General features: G+C 33.7%; 1 protein-coding gene across 2 annotated transcripts in view; it reads left to right on the top strand.

The window, feature by feature from the left end:
* LOC136037959 (neuronal acetylcholine receptor subunit alpha-3-like) overlaps positions 1 to 19,164 on the top strand; it is a 92,829-nt gene that overhangs the window by 63,948 nt on the left and 9,717 nt on the right. For both annotated transcript variants that reach the window (XM_065720842.1, XM_065720844.1), the window contains exons 4-7: positions 6,567 to 6,611; positions 9,154 to 9,263; positions 12,514 to 12,718; positions 14,978 to 15,155. In XM_065720842.1, coding sequence (XP_065576914.1) covers positions 6,567 to 6,611; positions 9,154 to 9,263; positions 12,514 to 12,718; positions 14,978 to 15,155 — 538 coding nt within the window. The remainder of the gene's footprint in view (positions 1 to 6,566; positions 6,612 to 9,153; positions 9,264 to 12,513; positions 12,719 to 14,977; positions 15,156 to 19,164) is intronic.

Genomic DNA, 19,164 nt, shown 5'->3' with positions numbered 1-19,164 from the left:
CAGTAATCTCAGACCACTCGGTTAGAAAGGAAAAAAAACAACAAAGATTTGCACCCATTGAGAATGTTTGTTCTCTTGAAACCTCGAAAATAACTTTATAGTGCATCTCATAAAAACGTTTATTGCCCAACCTTGGTAATAAGCTGCTAATTAACCTTATTTTTAAGATGCTTAACAATTTTTTCTCGAAGCAATGAAAGTCAGTTTGGCAACACTGAAATCGTCTCCTAAATGGTTTATTGTTTTAAGCTAACAGTTTCCTGTATTTAATTATGGCCAAAACCAAAAACAGCTAATTTTAAAAACATTTTCAACCCAATTAAGTTTAACTAGTGAATATACTTTTCATGATATGCCTGCGAGTGCTTGAGCCATCGCCAGCTGCTGATGAAGATATTATAAAATAAAGACTGTTATCTTTACTGACCTTAAATTAAAGTTAATAATTCATTTTCTGAAAAGATTCTTTTATGACCCTTGAAACGGGCCATGTGATAAAACTGAATTCATCTTAAGCGTAGTTTATTTTGCCTGATCAATCCACAACACTTGAAGTACAATAGATGAAGGTGTATTTTCTCACTTTAAATAATTGGTGAGTCTCCGTAATACCCAGTCATCTACTAATCCGAAATCAGTGACCGTATCTTAATGAAATTTCATATTTAGAAGGATCTTAAAACTCAGATCTCTTACTTTAAATCCCGACCGGATCCAGTGTCATTAGGGGGGGGGGGACCGGAAATCTTGGAAAACACTTAAAGAGAAGAGATCGGGATGAAACTTGGTGGAAAGAATGAGCACAAGTCCAAGATAGGTGACTCACATAACAGGACCGCATCCGCTATCTTTGGTGGAGTTGGGGGGGGGGGGGGTAATTTGGAAATATTAGAAAAAATGAGATATTTCTAACTTACGAACGGGTGATCGGATCTTAATGAAATTTGATACCTAGAAGGATCTTGTGCTTTAGCACTCTTATTTTAAATTCCAACCAGATCCGTTGACATTGAAGGGAGTTGGAGGGGGAAACCGGAATTCTTGGAAAACGTGAAAATCGAAGTATCTTACGAATGGGTGATCGGATCTTAATGAAACTTGATATATAGAAGAATCTAATGTTGTCTCAGATGCTCCATTTTCGATTCGAATCGAGGCTGGAGAGGGGAAACAGAAATCATGGAAACCGGAAATCTTGGAAGACGCTTAGAGTGGAGAGATCGGGTTGAAACTTGATGGGAAGAATAAGCACAAGTTATAGGTACGAGATTGACATAATTGGTACGAATCCGATCTTTTTGGGGGAGCTGGGGGTTGTTAATTTGGAAAAATTAGAAAAATTAAGGTATTTTTAACCTAAGAACGGGTTACCAGATTTTAATGAAATTTGATATTTAGAAGGAACTCGTGTCTCAGACATCTTATTTCAAATCCCTACCAGATCTGTTCACATTGGGGGGAGTTTGAGGGGAAAACCAGAAATCTTGGAAAACGCTTATAAATGTCGTAGATACGTGATTGACGTAACCGTACTGGATCCACTCTCTTTGGGGGAGTTAGGTAGTGGGGTTCAGCGCTTTGACGAGTTTGGTGCTTCTGGACGTGCTAGGACGATGAAAATTGGTAGGAGTGTCAGGGAGCTGTGCAAATTGGCTTGATAAAGTCGTTTTCCCCGATTTGACCATCTGGGGGTTGAAGGGAGAGGAAAAATTAGAAAAATTTAGGTATTTTTAACTAACGAATGGATGACTGGATCTTAATGAATTTTGATATTTAGAAGGACCTCGTGACTCAGAGCTCTTATCTTAAATCCCGACCGGCATTAAGCCTCTGATTTTCCTTTTAAAGCAATGTATTGATTCTTAGATTTTTGCTAAAGCTCATATCATATGAGCTCTTGACTCTTGGCTCTACCGACCTCGTCAAAAGTGCCATATGAGCTCTTGGCTCTTGTTTTCAACGCTCGTCTGTTAAGAAGTGTTTCTTCAGGCGTGTGATGAATTGGGGTAGACTTACCACACCTTGAATCTTCCCAGGAATCGAATTCCAAACAGTAGGACCCATATGCTTTATTGTAAAACCTGAACGTGTAGTATTTCGCTCATGGCTTGCCAACACTTCCGCATTTCTTGTATCATACTCATGATAAAAAGCATTCCTTTTAAATAAGTCAGAAAATACCTTTGGGCTAATATTGTTCAAACACTGATATACAAACGTTCCAATCTGGTAATCTGTAATTTGTCCTACGTTTAAAATACCAAACTTTCGGAAAATAGATTCAGTACTAACAACACCTCTTTCATACTTACCTATAGCTCATAAAGCCTTGTTTTGTTGTATCTGTACTTTTTTGAAATTACCTTAAAAATTGCTAGCCCAAAGTGAACAACCGTAATATATGTATGGAGTTACTAAAGAATGATACAGCATAATAATGACACTGGTTGGAAAAACATTTTTAGAGTGACGCAGTATTCCAACACCTCTTGAGACTTTTTAATCTACAGATAAGCACATTTTACATGAACTTCAGGTAATCGCATATTGTAGGATTTTTATAAGATAGATCCTCTGACCCATTAGAATTTAGAAACAGACTTGTGCTAGTCTTTTATAAGCAGTTTCCCAAACTTAAAGTTTGAATGAATATTTTAGTTGCTTAATTCATGTCTCTTCTCACTGTTTTGGCCAAATCATTACCTTTTTTGCTTGGGTAGAGCCAGCCATGACGAATAGCAAACTTAGTTTATTGGCAGCATTCTAGAGTTAGGCATTCAATAGTATTCTAAGTGGCTTAGCTTAGCTGTGTTGTGATCATACTTTTACGGTGTTTGTAGTGGTAACCTGCTAGTGAAGGACAACACACTTTCTGTGGAAACTAATATTTAAAAATTGAGTGCAAACTTCGAAGTGAAATAAATGAAATAAAGGCATAAATTCATTTCCTTCAAGAGCAAGATTTATGTAAAATAAAAGGCTAGTCTTAATATATATATATATATATATATATATATATATATATATATATATATATATATATATATATATATATATATATATATATATATATATATATATATATATATATATATATTTTTCTTTTACGGCTTACATTTCTAAAAGAGTTCAAAGGTGTCCCTCTGGAGATTATGTCTGCTGGGAAAGGATTCTAAGTGGCCCTAACGGTTCAAAAAATTATGTTTATTAAGAATCCAAATATGTAACCGCAGAGAAGCAGACGGAATAGTTATGAAATATCTAATTTTCTTTTTACTTGATGCACGAGTCATCTTCCAAGTATCTACGATCATCCTAGCATGATGTTATGATAGCATAATATGTAAATGCCATAATTACAGTTTCTTGGAAAAACTTCATCTCATGTTACTTCAATCACTTTTGACTCTTAAAAAGGGCACTAGAACTTTCAATTTTGAGTTGAATGAGCTTATGACTATCCCTTCTATGCGAAGTGGCTGGATGAAAATAATATAGGAAAAACTGAGGCCACTTTGTTTTTGCGAATGGACCTGTGTCGGGGGGCACTTGATTAAAATATTAACCATGTGAACTAATCTAGTTGAATTTATGTTTTTACTCTTTTTACTGCTTATAAATCTCATAGATCAGGTTTTAATAAATCAGGTTTTAAAGTGACAAAATCATTTTGTTCTCATTTCTGCCTATGTAGAAAGAACTATGCGATTGGCTCACTTAAATGCGTAAAAACAGAAGCCAATAAAATGATAAAATGAAAGCATATTTTCTTACCAAGGAATTAAAAGAGAGCGATCCCTTTTTTCCGCTTTGATGATTTAGTCCACAGTCATTATTTTAACTGAATTTGCGTAAATAAATCTATACTATTTGGGATGGGATCAAGGGAAGGCAAGAGAATATGGGGTCAGACTAGAAAAAGGAATAATAACAGTGGCTTGATCATGGATAATTACAGAACGTTAAAGTTTTAAATTTACCCTTAGTTCTATGAATTGTAATATTAATTTACATCAATATTGCTGATATCATTTTCACATCAATGTTATCAATAATTATTAGGTTAATATTATTTAATGAATTGGAAACAAAAAAAAAGAAATATTTCTTAATGAAAAAAGAATAATATTGGATGAAAAAAAGGTAGTTTTTGACTTGGACTTAAATGCTGACCTATTTTGAGCCCGAACCAAGGTTAGATAAAAGGCTTTACCTATGAAGCACTCTTATCCTTGGAATGCTGTAAATTAACGAACTGTTGAATAGCTCCCTCAGAATAATCGAGCTGTGACAGAGGAACAATAAAATGAACTATCTGGAAAGGAATTTTACATACCATTAAAGTTAGTCTTAAATTACAATGCCGCTCATAAAATAGAAAATAAAGCAACTAGAATCACTTTCTGTTCTTCACGAGATTTGCAACATAAAAGAAATAGTGTTTGTAATTCGAGAGAGTTGTTTAGATGAAAAGTTAACTTTGGATTCACCTTAGAAATGAATTAGGAGGTAAACAACAATATTTTTGAGGGCTATTAAAGAAAAATCAAGAAATAAGCAGGGTAATAGAGAGCACTTTCCGTTGCCAGTAAACTTAATTTGCAAAAAAATTCTCGCAAATAAAATTTGAAAATAAAATAGTGTTAAAATGAGCAGCAAAAGCTTATGCAAGGCTCTTGATAAGAAAAAAGTTAACCAAAGTTATGAAAAATCGATGTCGTTGTTTATCAATTTTGCAATCATCCATTTCAAGTATGAATACTGGCTAAATTACCGCCAGATCTCTTTATTGGGCCAGATTCTAGACGTCCATGAGCCTATGGTTAGCTGAGACCCCTTACCCATATAGCTTAAAATTAAAGTTAGTTTTGCATACGATATCCTAAGCAACGTATGTTCTAAGTAACATAGTCAAATGAATTTTACACTATAATTTTGTCACAACATAAAATATTCAAGCGATTGAGAAACAAGACTCGTAGCATAATCATTTAAAAGGATTACTCGTAGTATAGTATGCGGAAATTTTAAGTTGAAATGGCATAGCTAAAAAGATGTGTAGGCTTTAGTACCAAAGAAATATGGAGAATAAAAAAAAAAATTAAGGGTTCCTCTTAAAGTTAAATACATCTTCATCCTTAAAAAGAAAAAAAAAACTTTGAAAGATTCTTTAAGTCGGAACAGAAGGATCTGCTTCTTGTCTATTGAGAATACAGTGCCGTAGCTCATCTAGTGAGACCAAAAAGATCAATTTTGTGACTATCCCAGTGAGACTCAACTAATTTTTGTGTAATCGCGATGTAAAAACTAGTCAACTTGCAGTTTCCATACTATCCCATTGAATTTAATAAGATGAATAACAGAAAATACACATTTTCAAATTGTCTCTTTCTCCTGAAGCTCTTTCTTAGATGTTTGTAATCTAAACTGAGAGCTAACTCTTCCCAAGAGAAGCTACGTGGATGATTTTTAGCCTTGAGTTAAAGGTTTTTTTTGGCTGAATTAAATTGGCTATTTCTAAGGAGCTTCTAAAAACTCTATGGTTGGGTTTGTATTCTATATTGGAATTTTTTCTGATGGAATTAAAGAGCCAAATTGAAGGCCAAACGAACAAGGAACTATCGTTTCTCTTTTCGAAATTGTCGAACCTACAAAAAATCCACCATAGAAGGTCTAATAAAGAAGTTAAGTTAAAAATATTCGAAACAGTTGACTATGAATACAAATTCCAATAAAATTTTGCCATAATACCCTTAACTACCTCTTCCTCTCAAAAAAGTAAACTGTTAACTCTTTCTTTTCTTGTTTTCTGGTTTCTTTTCTTGTTTTCGAAACTGCGCAAACAAGTTATCCAAATGATTGGATATAAATGAGGAGATTGTGGAAAGATTGGTGTGTTTTTTTTTATCCATAAATATTTGACTAATTGTTTACACCTCTGTATATTTATATATATATATATATATATATATATATATATATATATATATATATATATATATATATATATATATATATATATATATATATATATATATATATATATATATATATATATATATATATATATATATATATATATATATATATATATATATATATATATATATATATATATATATATATATATATATATATATATATATATATATATATATATATATATATATATATTATATATATATATATTATATATATAATTATATATATATATATATTCAATTTAAAACTGTAGAAACATACCTTTGCGTTGCTCTAAAACCTCACCGAACCTAAAAAAAATCCGTGTATATAAAAGCTTTGGTGGCATTTCTTCATATGAAATCAAAGTTTGAGTATTTCATCCAATGATTTATAGGAAGAATCCTATAAATCATTGGATGAAATACTCACACTTTGATTAGAATTCAATTTAAAACAGTAGAACTTAGCATTGTTCTAAAATCTCGCTCGAATGAGGGAAGTAATTCTTCTACACTCTTTTCCTGACTAGTCCTGACTAGATTGTTATTTGACGTTCTGCTGATGAAAATGGAGCGACGTTTTAAAATGACTTTCTCTTTCAGGACGAATTAAATGGTAATTTGCTGACCCATGGCTGCCTTTCTTTGGTAAGTAAATTCATTAACCTTGAGGTGTAATATTTGGAATAATCTGAATTAACATCCTTACCTATTATTATATGTTCGATTACTATGTGAACTTTACTTACTAATCTTACTAAAAGCTGAAGATTATGCACAAAAGCTAATTTGAACTTTTTAAGAATTTAATCAAAAGAAACAATTTCCCAATGAAAGTACGGTGTTGCATTAAAATTTAAAACGAACAAAAATCGTCTCATGGGTTAGGCGGGCTAGCTTCCGATTCAGCCTTCTCTGGCTTTACGCTATGGTTTGACAGCTGAATCCATAAAATTGTTTTATTGCGCAACGCACAGCAAGCTGGTAATTGTAGGTTCTTTTTTAACTGATTAAATGAAAAGAAAACAATTTTTAAATGAAAGTAAAGAGCGACATTAAACGTACAAAGAATACAAATAATTATATTATATAACCCTAACGGTAAAGGGTAAACCCGAGAAATAAAACAGCTTAAATTTTGCCGTTGACACAACAGCCCGTAGCACAGCTTAGACATCGGAGCTGCCGGAAAAGTCAATGAACGGATCAGTTGATAGAATTTTAATAGGGCTGAGGGTACATAAGCTAAGGATGCACAGAATTACGTTTACCTTTATTTTTTTTATGATCCCCGAGTTTTTACTGATAGATTAAGGAATTAAATATATATAATAAAGTTATAAGACGGACTGGATTTGTGAGACACCTTGGAATAGTACTAGACGAGACTTTATCTCTTAAGCATCTAGGCATAATGAAGAAACGTCAGCATTTTTACCCTAAATCTATTCTCCACAATATTTATTTTTCTCCTGTACACCATTAAAAAGGTAAAAAGTCAATGTACGCCGAGTGGTGACCGGCAGGAGACATAAGTTAAGTCAAGTCATAACCCTTGCTTAGATTAATAACTTGGAAGTGTCTGAATTAAATGACTTTCTTATCCTGATTTTATAGATTATAAAAAGTCATTTCATTCAGCAGATATAAAGTTTTAATAAAGGTCCTATCCTTGTAGTGTATGCCAGATACTTCACAGTAAAAAAAAAAGTAAAAAAAGTAAGTAAGACGGCACTAGACCCTTAAGGTCCAAACAGGTGGTGCTGATCTCCGTTTCCTGGCCCTTCAGCCAGAAAGTGCAGTGGGGGCTGGGGGCCAACCATCCTGGGCTTCCACACCCTTCCTGCTTACCTTCCCCAGATTTCTCCAAGTACCCATTTAGAGCTGGGCCGACTCTGGCTGAGCTTACAGAGTCACGCCACTGACCCCCACCCCAACTAAATAACTGGTCACACCTGGGATTGAACCCGTCACAGATTCTGGCACTGACAATAATTGAAGCTCTTTACAGTAATTGGTGTTATGTAACATCGTTATGATTAAGGCAGGGGAGGTTAGTAGTTGGTTTAGTGGGGTATTATGTGTGGAGGAATTTGCACTTAAGCCCAAAATAGGTAACGAGCTAACTGGCTAAGTGGATAGCTTCACTTATATAGATAGAATTACTGGCAAGGATAAAAGGTGTAGTATGGATGTGAGATGTGGAATAGCCAAAATACTATAAAAGAACAAGTAGATAACTTTTAGGACTAAGATTGGAATGTTGGAAGCCTCTTCTTCTTCTTTATTTTCCTTTTGCTTTTTCCACTTTTTTGTCTCATTTTATTTCTTTTTTTTGTTATTGTTGTCGGTATTGTTGTTCATTGAATGTTTATCAACCACTACTAATAAGTCTTTGACTTTTTAAAGTGGCTTATGTGGTTCTTTTTTATATTGATGATGTGTATAATAAAAGTTTCTCTCTGTCTCTCTCTCTTCGATGTCTCTTCGAAAAGCTTAGGAATATATCCGAGATACTTTTTAGTGAATTTTCTTGATTGGAATTTGTTTGAACGAGCGTATATTGAAAAATAATGTAAAAAAAAATGATTCGATTCCATCCTTTAGGGCTTCCATGAAAGAAAAGTTCAGACGACCTGGGCACTTTTTATTGTTTAAACGGCTGCTAAAATTGGTTTTTTGGTAAACAAGGTGAGGTTAAATGACAAGCACAATGTTTTCAAATGGCGCTGGAAGTGGTCATAATGAAAGATATAAGTGAGATAGGAGCTCCATGGGAGAGAGTAAAGACTGAAGCTCCGAATATAGTGGAGGATCAGGGTGCCCAGCAATGTTGACCTCGGGTAACTTGAAACGACTTGTCCTGAAACGGTCCTGAAACGACTTGTCAATGCTAGTTGCCACGCTATTTATTTGAATTCTTTTCTTGATTATCTGGTATTTACCTATTTGGAATCTCTTGTTCAGGACTTTATATCGTCCAAGGTCATTGAAAAGGGCTCCAGCTTTAGATTGAAATGTTTGGTGTGTTATTTGAATATATCGTTGAATTTTAAATTAGTTAGCTTATCAGTGAGGCTTAAGACCATCAGGTCTTTTTGACGTCTTTACAATGATAAATTGATATTATATTATTTCTATTAATAATAATTTTCTATTAAATTTTAATTTGAATATATGTTTTTCTTAGGTCTGGAATGAATCTAGCCTAAAATGGCGACCAAGAGAGTACAATAATCTAACCTATATCAAAGTCCCAGCAAATGAGGTGTGGATCCCAGACATAATCGTCCAGAATAGGTACGTTGTATATCCAATATTTACTTTCTAATTTAACATAAATCTAAAATGAAGAGTTGACTTTGCTAGGTACATAGAGCACCCATAACAAGAAAGCAACTGAACCCTACCTCATAGGTAAAAATCCAATATTTCCGTGAGAAAATTTGCTAAAATAACCGTTACTTTTACAGTAAGTTATACTTGCCAAAATATAGATAAATTCAGGACGTTCAACACCATAAATGTCATTTTGCGAGTATCAGTGTCAGCTGAAAGTCTCAAAAACAAAGGACCCATTAAAAGATTTTCCCCTCAACACAACGAGCTTCCAAAGTAATTTCTGCAAAAAACTAATAGGGATCTTAATTATGTCAACAGTTCCAAAGGCTAACGAGAGGCTAGTTCGAAACAAAGAAAACATAAACAAAGAAAACGAGCTTTCCAAAATGCAAAGTCATACACTTTCTGTAAGAACCACAGAGGTTAGACCCTTACCCCTTTCTAGGAATAAGCTGAAAACGGGGTGCTAGGAGAAAAAATAACAAACAAAAAAGACAACAAAACTACAAGAACCGTTACTATTGCACTGAGTTATACTTGCCAAGGATGAATTCGGGACGTTCGTCACCATAAATGTCATTTTGCGAGTATCAGCGTCGACTGAAAGTCTCAAAGACAAAGGACCCATTAGAAAATTTTCCCATTAACACAAGGAGCTTCCGAAGTAATTTCGGTAAAAAAAAAATGATAGGGGATCGTAAATGTGTCAACAGTTACAAAAGCTAACGAAAGACTAGTTCGAAACAAAGAAAACATATAATCTCTTAATAATTATTAAGTAAAACGCTGTCTATTTAATCTATATATATCATAAGAAATTTGCATCCTGTGCCGACAAAGATTTCAATCAAGACAGTTGGCACAATAGGAAACTTCTGAAGCTTTCAAAATTCTCAACGGAACTTCTTTTGTGTTGATTTTCAATATTTTTCAACCAGGCATACTAGAATATACTTAGAAATTTCCATTCGCTGAACTTAAAACTCTGCTTAAGAAAAAAGAAGAGAAAAAATCACGCTATTTACTGATGAAAAAATCATTAAATCTGAATGTATTTATCTCCGACATTAAACAGGATAAATGAACTGGTTTTACTTGGGAAAGATTTCTGGAAAAACGGGTGATAGCATTTAGGTTTTCTGTCGTTTATTCAGACCGCTTATGGAACCTGTACAAGTTATGGCAAGACCGCCCAATCAATTCTGAACTATTCAGAATTGACCACACACAACTAAGCGTGTGGCCACACACATTTTTTCGGCCACACAAACTAAAGTTTATGGCCAAACACAACTAATTGTGTGGCCAAACATGTTTGTTCGGCCACACAAACTAAAGTGTGTGGCCACACATAACTACGTGTGTGACCATACATGTTTGTTCGGCCACACAAACTAAAGTGTGTGGCCACACACAACTAAGTGTGTGGCCACACATGATTGTCCAGCCACACAAACTAAAAGTGACGAAATAGGGTGATATTTTATGGTTTTGAACGACCTTAGCAGAAACATATGGGTATTCCTCACATAAAAAAAGGAAGACAGAAGGAGAAAACGAAGACTGTTTTCCTACATTAGTGATTAATATAGATCAGTACTTGAATGGGCCTTAACCCTACTCATCCATACAATTGCACAGGTCAAACAGCATAGCCATACACAATCAACCATAAAGAATAATACATGGACAGGCAGTCGTGTCGTAAGTAAGTATAAGAATAAGATATGTTATCCTACATTTTTCAACTATTACCTATACTTTTCACATGACTTACCTGTGTCTTTTTCTCGTTTTTTTATTTCTGTCTTTTGTGGAGTGAATCTACCACTTGAATTTAACTCTTACGGCTGTCTCTGCCGAAGCTATGCAGTTGATTAGAAGTCATATCTATAATTTTATAACACAATTTTGTTTTCGTTTTTTATAAAACTTTCACTTCGTCCCTTAAAATGAAACCTATAATGTTTCAATAGGTGTAAAAATTTTAACACAGTTTCAACTGAAAAATATAACAGACGGAAAACTTTGTGTAAATGAATGAATAAATTGTTATTAGGTAAAGGTATGAACCAAACACAGATTGAAATGTATATGTTGGTCCCAAAGACTATGGAAGATCAAGACTTATAAGACTTATAAAACTCCCAAAGACTCGTAAGAATGGAAACTACCGCTTTCGAAGACTAGAAAATTACACATGCCATCTGCTATTTTTGCGAATTTTTCCCTCTTTTAACCAACCCTAAACTGCAACATACTTTTCATTTTAGCTATTTTAAAATGATCCCTCCCAAGTTCTTATGACCACCCTTGCATAAGAAGTGACTGAGGGAAAATATTTTTGGCCCTTTTTCTGAGCATTCGTCTTGTCTATTTGTGAAGCTAATAACATTTTCCACTTTCTGTATATAGGTCCTTTACCCCAAGGACTTAAGATCCTGATTTTGAACCGACCAGAAAAAAGATATTTGTTCTACTTTGGAAGTCCAGATTTTTTTGAGAACAGGGCATGTCTCGAACATTTTTTTTTCCGTATTAGATTCCTAAAAAAAGTAAATAAATAAAGTACATTTCAAATTAAACAGGAATGAAAAGAGGTATGACCAATTTTCGGGAACCCTCACTCACCTCCCCAAGCCCACAGATATTTTAATCCTTTGAACTCAAAGAACGGTGCCTTAGAGTTTTGAACCAGTCCCAAACCCAACATCAAACAAATCCCCCCTTTCTCTACAAAACTCGTGTTGAAACAATTGGTAATCTGTCTTATTTATGGCCCTTGCATGAGGGGATGGAGGAGAAACCATCATCGGACCTTTCGACCATTAAAAAAGATATAAAATTTGGATCAGATGGCTTGTGCGGTTGTGGAGGAGCCTGGTGGAAAAAGGACACGGGAGGGGGACCTGTTGCCATCCAACAAACAATAGAACAGCAGTAGAACCTTCAGTTTCCGATTGGATGAGCCTCCTTCAAAGTTTATACGATCTTTCTTTAATAAGAAGTAGGCAATTGAGAAAGAAATAATATATTAAAGGCCCATGGCTCTTCACTACAGGCAACGCTAGAGCGTTAATAGGCTATGCCGAATATAAATTTTTTGCAAAAAAATAAAAATCGTGAAATGATTTTACTTTCTTTTCTCTTTAGTGCCTTCTCTCTTAATATACTTATGCGGTTAGCCAATTGACTATTATTATTGCAGTTATGAGGGACTCAACAATTACCCAGATTCCTTGGTCAACATTCGACACAATGGAGCCATTTTTCATCTTCAAAAGTTGACATTGGCGACACAATGTGACATGGACCTAACCTATTGGCCTTTTGATAAGCAAACATGCAGTATTCGTGTAGGAGCTTGGACAAGCGATGCAAACGAAGTCAAACCTATTCTCTTGGTTGATGAGGTCTCTTTTTAATGTTGATTTACATTTATTGTTATTATGATTAATGTTAGAACATTAATTACCTAAAAAAGGTGTTGCATTACAGAGCAATCCTGAGTCCAAAATTAATTTTCAAAAACCTCAGCTGCTGTAAATCAGGGGTTTCTGTCTAATGTTTCCGTCCACTTCCTGACATTGTGCCTTAAAACAAACTGATGGGCTCGATCATGCAATGGGTCATTTAGTTTTATTAATTTTTGTAAAATTCATTTTTATAAAAGCGTGTTGTCACTATTTTTGGTGGTTGTGAAAGTGGTGAAATTCAACACTAGGTAGCATCTTTCTTTTTTAAAGCCTTCGAAGAATTTAGATAAAAATATATTTTTCTTGTTCAAAAATTTTTAAAGAATCAATATTACATAAAATATTTAGAAAATCACTTTTCATTTTTTTTTCATTATTCTGTAATATTTACGAATTGAAATTAAGCCCGTTTTGAATAAGCATTGCCAGCCTTATTAGCAGTTGATTTTGCTGGGCTTTTACTTTTCACAAAAATACAACAAGACATCACATTAGGGAATCTACTGCAGCTGGATAGCTTTGATTTTGTAGGCCGTCACTCTAGGATGGCAGAAAATGAGGATTGTTCTACAACATATTCTCGTACAAAATTAGAAGAGAAGAGGCTTTAATATAGATTTCGACAAGGAGGTGAGTTTGAATCACCCTCCATAGTAGTGCTTAAATTTAGTACTATTAAATCAAAAAGAATTTTAGATATAAATTAATAAGACTTCAAGAGTGAAATTAATTTTCCTAATAAGACATTTTTTTTTATTTTTAAATACATCCTATATCAGCATCAGTACCCAAGGAAGAAATAATAAGATTATACACATTAATATGCTTAATTAACCGATTGACAATATAAATCAATTCACATGTTGCTTCAAACATTACAATGTAAACCCAGAGAGAAACACTTACGCTAGTATTTATTTTGGAGAAGGCATACAATTTTGGAGGTCGTAATTTAAATTCCCTTTGTAATTTATGCATGTTTTGGAATTAGGATTGTGCTTCAGTACAGGGTTGCCACCTGTAGCACGAAAGTGCTATTTTAGCATTATTTCCTTACGGGTACACTGTAGCATGTGGTGCATTGGATTAAGCACCTTTTCTCTTATATGAGCAAATTGAAAGTGCAGACTTAAAAAACGCATTTGCATGATATGTCTCACATCAAAATATATGTCAGAACATTTTTTACGTATGACAAACACCTTCTTCGTTTAAATACGGGATATGCGTGTGCGCGTGTATTTTTCTATTCAACGCTCTGATTGACTACATTTTTTATGGACACGTTTTTATTGCTCTACATTAAAAAAGATTAGAAAATTGACCTAAAAAACAATCTAAGTACAATTGAACGAATCATGCGCGTGTCGCAGTGTAAGCCACGACACGTGCAAAAAGTTTTTTGACTGTAGCACCGAAAATCGCCGTGTAACACGCAAATTTGGGCAATTTTAGCACTTTAGGAACTAACAATGGTGGCAAACCTGCTTCAGCATCATCCGCAATTTAAGAAAACGAATTGATCATATTTTATCAAAGACGTTCTAATTAGGATCTCTTAGGCTATTGCCGAGTATTTTACTTTTCAAAACTTTTAATTTCTAATTTTCTAATTAATTTCATATAATATTAAAATCGATTTCAACATTATAAATGGTAATTAAAAATTTTGTGTGCTAAGGTGAGATAAACTTTACCAAGTAAGGCAATCAGCATGTAAAGAGTCGATAAAGGAATTTAGCTCATATTTTAGATTTTTGGAAAAATGCGATAAACGCCCATGTACTTTGAAGTTGATAATATGTTCAATATGATTAGGATGTGTCACTATAACATCTTCCATAAGCTTTCGGGCACCAATGATGGGATGAAGCCTGTTCTTTCAGTTGAACAAAATATTGTCTAATGTGTATGGACAGAAGAAACTTGTGGACGCTACCAAAAACTCTTGAATCCTTGGATACAAGGGATTTTCCTCCAATAGCTTGTCAAGATTTCTGCCGTGTCCACCTTTATATATAAAGCCTCACAATAGAAAATGTTTGGAATTATTGGCTTTCATCAGATTTTCCATCCCTAATATGCCTCTTTCTAAAGAATGATGCTAATAATGATCACCTTATTCGATAGACAGCGTATTGACACAGTGTCCACAAATGGCTATTATCTGAAAATTTATACAGTAATTTCTTATAGCCTGAACTTACTTATTTTGAAGCCGGCACCTCTCCGTGGGAAATAATAGGAGCAAAATCAGAGCTAAACAATTTAAAATATGCTGAAGATATGATCCCACGACACGATGTTGTTTTTACGTTGGAGCTTCAACGTCGATCAGCATTTGACGTCAAAATGGTCCTTGTTCCCGCTATTGGTAAGTAGCTTGTTCTAAACAATATAATTTTTCATCGATCGTGGTTTTAATTGCAGATTGTAGGAATATCATTTTAACAGAAGAGGAAATGTAGGAAAGAAGTTAAAGTCCTCACGATTTCATTTAAGAAATCTTCAAGTCCTCACACCGTTCAAGTATTAACGTGGACTCCCTGCATCGATATAACTTTATATAACTTTATAACTTAAATTGTCGTGAATAATAAGGAAGGATTTATTAATAAAACGCATAAATAATATAAAAAAAGTTTTACTTCCTCCCCTAAAAGCAATGCCTGTCAGTGGGGGAAGGTTAAGGAAATAAATTATTGAGAGAAAAAAGGAAAAAAAAAATACTTTGGAAATGACACCGCCAATGCAACTACAGTTATCAATCCATTATATAGAAGCAAGCATGTGTTTTACCTTTGTAAACTACCTAACATAACAAATTCTCCATAAAAATATATAAATAAATAGAAAATAAAAATTCATACAATAAGGATTTCTTACTAGAAAAATAAATGACTAATTTCAAATATTGACCTAAACAATGGGTTATATACTAACAAAAAATTGGTAGATACATCTTGTATATAGGTGAGCAATTAGTGACTAAACAAAATTAGATATACTCATAGCTATAAAGTTCAAATCTCCCTCTATTCTACTCCAACTTAGCACCTAGTGAAAACTTGCATTTCCATCGACTCTTGGTCATTCAGGTATTTTATAGAGATTATTAAAAAAAAATTGGTTAAATTATTTTTTTGAATGATGTTAGTTACAATTTTGAATTTATGTGAATTTGACTCTACAAAAAGTATTCAATACCTCATGGTTCATCATTGCTAATCCTCCCTAAATTTTACAACCATCAATATTCCAACTTCTACTGTTCTTTGACTACTCCTCCTACAAACCTTATCACCACAACAAGCAGAGGCTGTCCAGAAAATGTACTGACGAGTCACCTCATCTGGCAGCATTACATACGATTTAACTCACTACTACTCATTACCTTTATAGACTTTTAGCTGCCTTTGACTCTCTCATTAGGGAGGAGTGAAGGAGAATCGTGACTGAAGATTGTGGCCATAAGGACTCGTCGATATACTTCGATGTGTCGTTTGATACTCCGATGGCATCAAGAATATCATGATTTGTTTCCAGGAATAAATCAATGACACTTCAAAGTTTCCTTTGGAGTTTGCAGTTAATCGAGGGTGCCCCCTACCTTCATATTATTCAGCTCCGCGTTACTGGATTATGAATAATGCTCGCAATAATCACAGCAGAATCATTGTTGAAAATAGTTGGCTCTTCACCATTTCTGGCAGATCTTGTCATCGCAGACGACGTCGCTCAGCCACAAGGATTCGGCCACAAGGCATAATTGATTATGTTCCCTGATCTAAACAGGAAATGTATTAAACCAAATTGTAAAAAAGTAAAAGGCACTGACATGACAAATGCTGATCCCCAAAAGGCTCTATGACCTGTAAAAGAGGAGAAGCTACATATTAACACTGATTCATAAACAATAAACACTATCCTATAAACGCTACCTCAAAAAATAGAGAGATAAAGGGAGATAGAGAGTAGTAAAAACTTTATTGAGTTATAATAATTTATTCCAATTACTCAGAAAAAAAAATAGATCGACTGCAATGGAAACTCAATAATAAATAATAATAAAAGAAATAAATTGAAACAAATAATAAATGAAAAAATCAAACAGAGCTTAAACATTTTTTTACATTTAATGGACAATTTTGATACAAAAAGTAAAGGGCGATTTTATGACTTAAAATGAAGAATCAAATAAGACTTATGAATTTCAACACGAACAATAGTAAACTACATGAACCATATGGACAAAAATTACCATCAATGAATATGATGTTACTACCTCCTCTCAAACGCTCCAAAAGGTTGGTGCTAGTTATAATTTAATGAATACAAAATAAATACATTTTGAAGATTTTTTTTTTCGTTGCAAAAATGAAAAAAAAAATACTGCCCAAAATAGTTAGCTTCACTGTAAAGTTTTTAGTATGAATTATCTTGCAGTAATCGCTTTGGTTTTACTATTTTAATTCGGAACTACTTTTAATCAATGTGTTCATCCTTTTAAGTCCATTCCTGCCAAATCTATAATAATTTTGATAATCTAATAAGATTTCCAGGTGTATCGGCTCGAGCTTAATAGATTTTTGACTATTAATTCAGTTTAGTTGTTTCAAAATATCCTTATTTTTGTCAATATTTTCTAATGTCCACTCTTTTGAATTGTGTACACAAATTCTTTGTTTAATCATAATTTCAATTCAAACAAATCGCTTATTAGTTTTCAGCAAAGCACTAATGACACTCTTTTTCTGGGGGTGGGGAGTTGGCAGGAGGCACAAACGTTTTGATGAGGTGGTTTTTATTCAATTTAGGCTTTTGTATCCTTATTCAATCTAATTTCAGTTCATTTTAGGTCACATCTTTTTCTTCATGGTAATTATTTTTACTTTGCCTTTGATATCTATGTAGCCAGGGTTTTTGATCGTGAGAAGGGGATATTTTCTCAGGGGCGGGGGCTACGAAATTTTTAAAAAAAAAAACGTTTAAATACATTTTTGTTATATTTTTACAAGTCGGACAATTTTTTTTCGGGGGGGGGGGGGGTCAAAACCCATACCCCCTTCCATCTATCGGATACGATCTTGACTTTAGTTAATGTCTATCTATATTGGATTTGATCATACACATATGTATAATTAGTTTGACCTTTTTAGTGCCTTGTCAAAGAGGGACAAATTTGTTCAAACGATAAAATAGAATTAAGATTTATAAACAATTTAGGAAATAATGAAAAATTATGATTTCTCGGTGGATGAGGGCCAACTTTCAAAACCGACTGAATCGAAGTAACAAATGTTCTTTTAATTGCTTGACGTTTCTATTGTCATAATTATTGTCATCAGCAAATTGTCATAATTTGCTGGTGAAGAATAATTCTTGTCAAATGAGGGAATAATTTTTAGATATATTTTTGCAATCTTTTCTTGCATATCTTTTATTCATATTCTGTTATCATTCCAAAACGAGTAAAATGAAAAATTTGTGAACTATTTCAATGAGATTACAGTTAGGTAGGTTTTCAAAATAGGTTAAGGTTAAAGTGGAGCCTGCAAGAAGAACCTTAAAATAGTTTGTTAAAAAAAACTCAGCTTTTGAAATTCTTTGAAGAAGAATTCATTTTTGTATTGAATGAGGTAAGGTAAAGAATACGATATTGGACTTTACTGTCCCTACCGGCGGTGCTGATTTTCGTTTCATTGCCCTTTAGTCAGGAAGGGGAATGGGGGGCTGGGGGCTGGCCATCCCGTGTTTTCACGCACTCTTCCTGTTGACTTGTGCCACATTTCTAAAGGCACCCAATTAGAGCTGAGTCGACTCTGGCTGAGCTTACAGAGTAACGTTACTACCTCCCCCCCTTCCAACCAAGTAATCAGCGACCCCAGGAATCGAACTCCCTTTCTCATGGACAAAGGTTGTCCACTGAATGGATCTTAATAATTAATTACAGGTCTACTTCACAAAAAATAGCCTACATTTTTCCTTTTAAAAAATGAAGTATGGTTGATGCAAAAGTTAGATTCAAAATCAACAAGTGAAAGCATGCGAATGGTATATTTTGAATTGTTTTTCGCAAGAATGTGAAAGTGTTAAAATTATTTTTTTTAAATGTCGAAAAAATTAGATATAACACTGCTTCAAAAATCTCTATAGACAATTTTTCTCTCTGGGCTGTTTTCAGTACCCATTAAATATAATACTGAAAGAAAGAAGCAACATTAAAACTTAAAACGAACAGAAATTATTACGTATATGAGGTTCCTTCCCCTTCTCAACACCTTGCTCTTTACACTAAAGTTTATTAGTACTTTAAAAAAAATTCTTATTGTTCTAATTAAATGACTCTTGTGTTTCAGGAGTCGTCCTTAAAGAATTGGGAC

Source organism: Artemia franciscana, chromosome 17 (assembly GCF_032884065.1).
Source record: "Artemia franciscana chromosome 17, ASM3288406v1, whole genome shotgun sequence".
In the NCBI taxonomy this organism is placed as follows: Eukaryota; Metazoa; Arthropoda; class Branchiopoda; order Anostraca; family Artemiidae; genus Artemia; species Artemia franciscana.
Note: the sequence above shows the minus strand (reverse complement) of the source record. Positions and strands in the feature narration are given on the sequence as shown.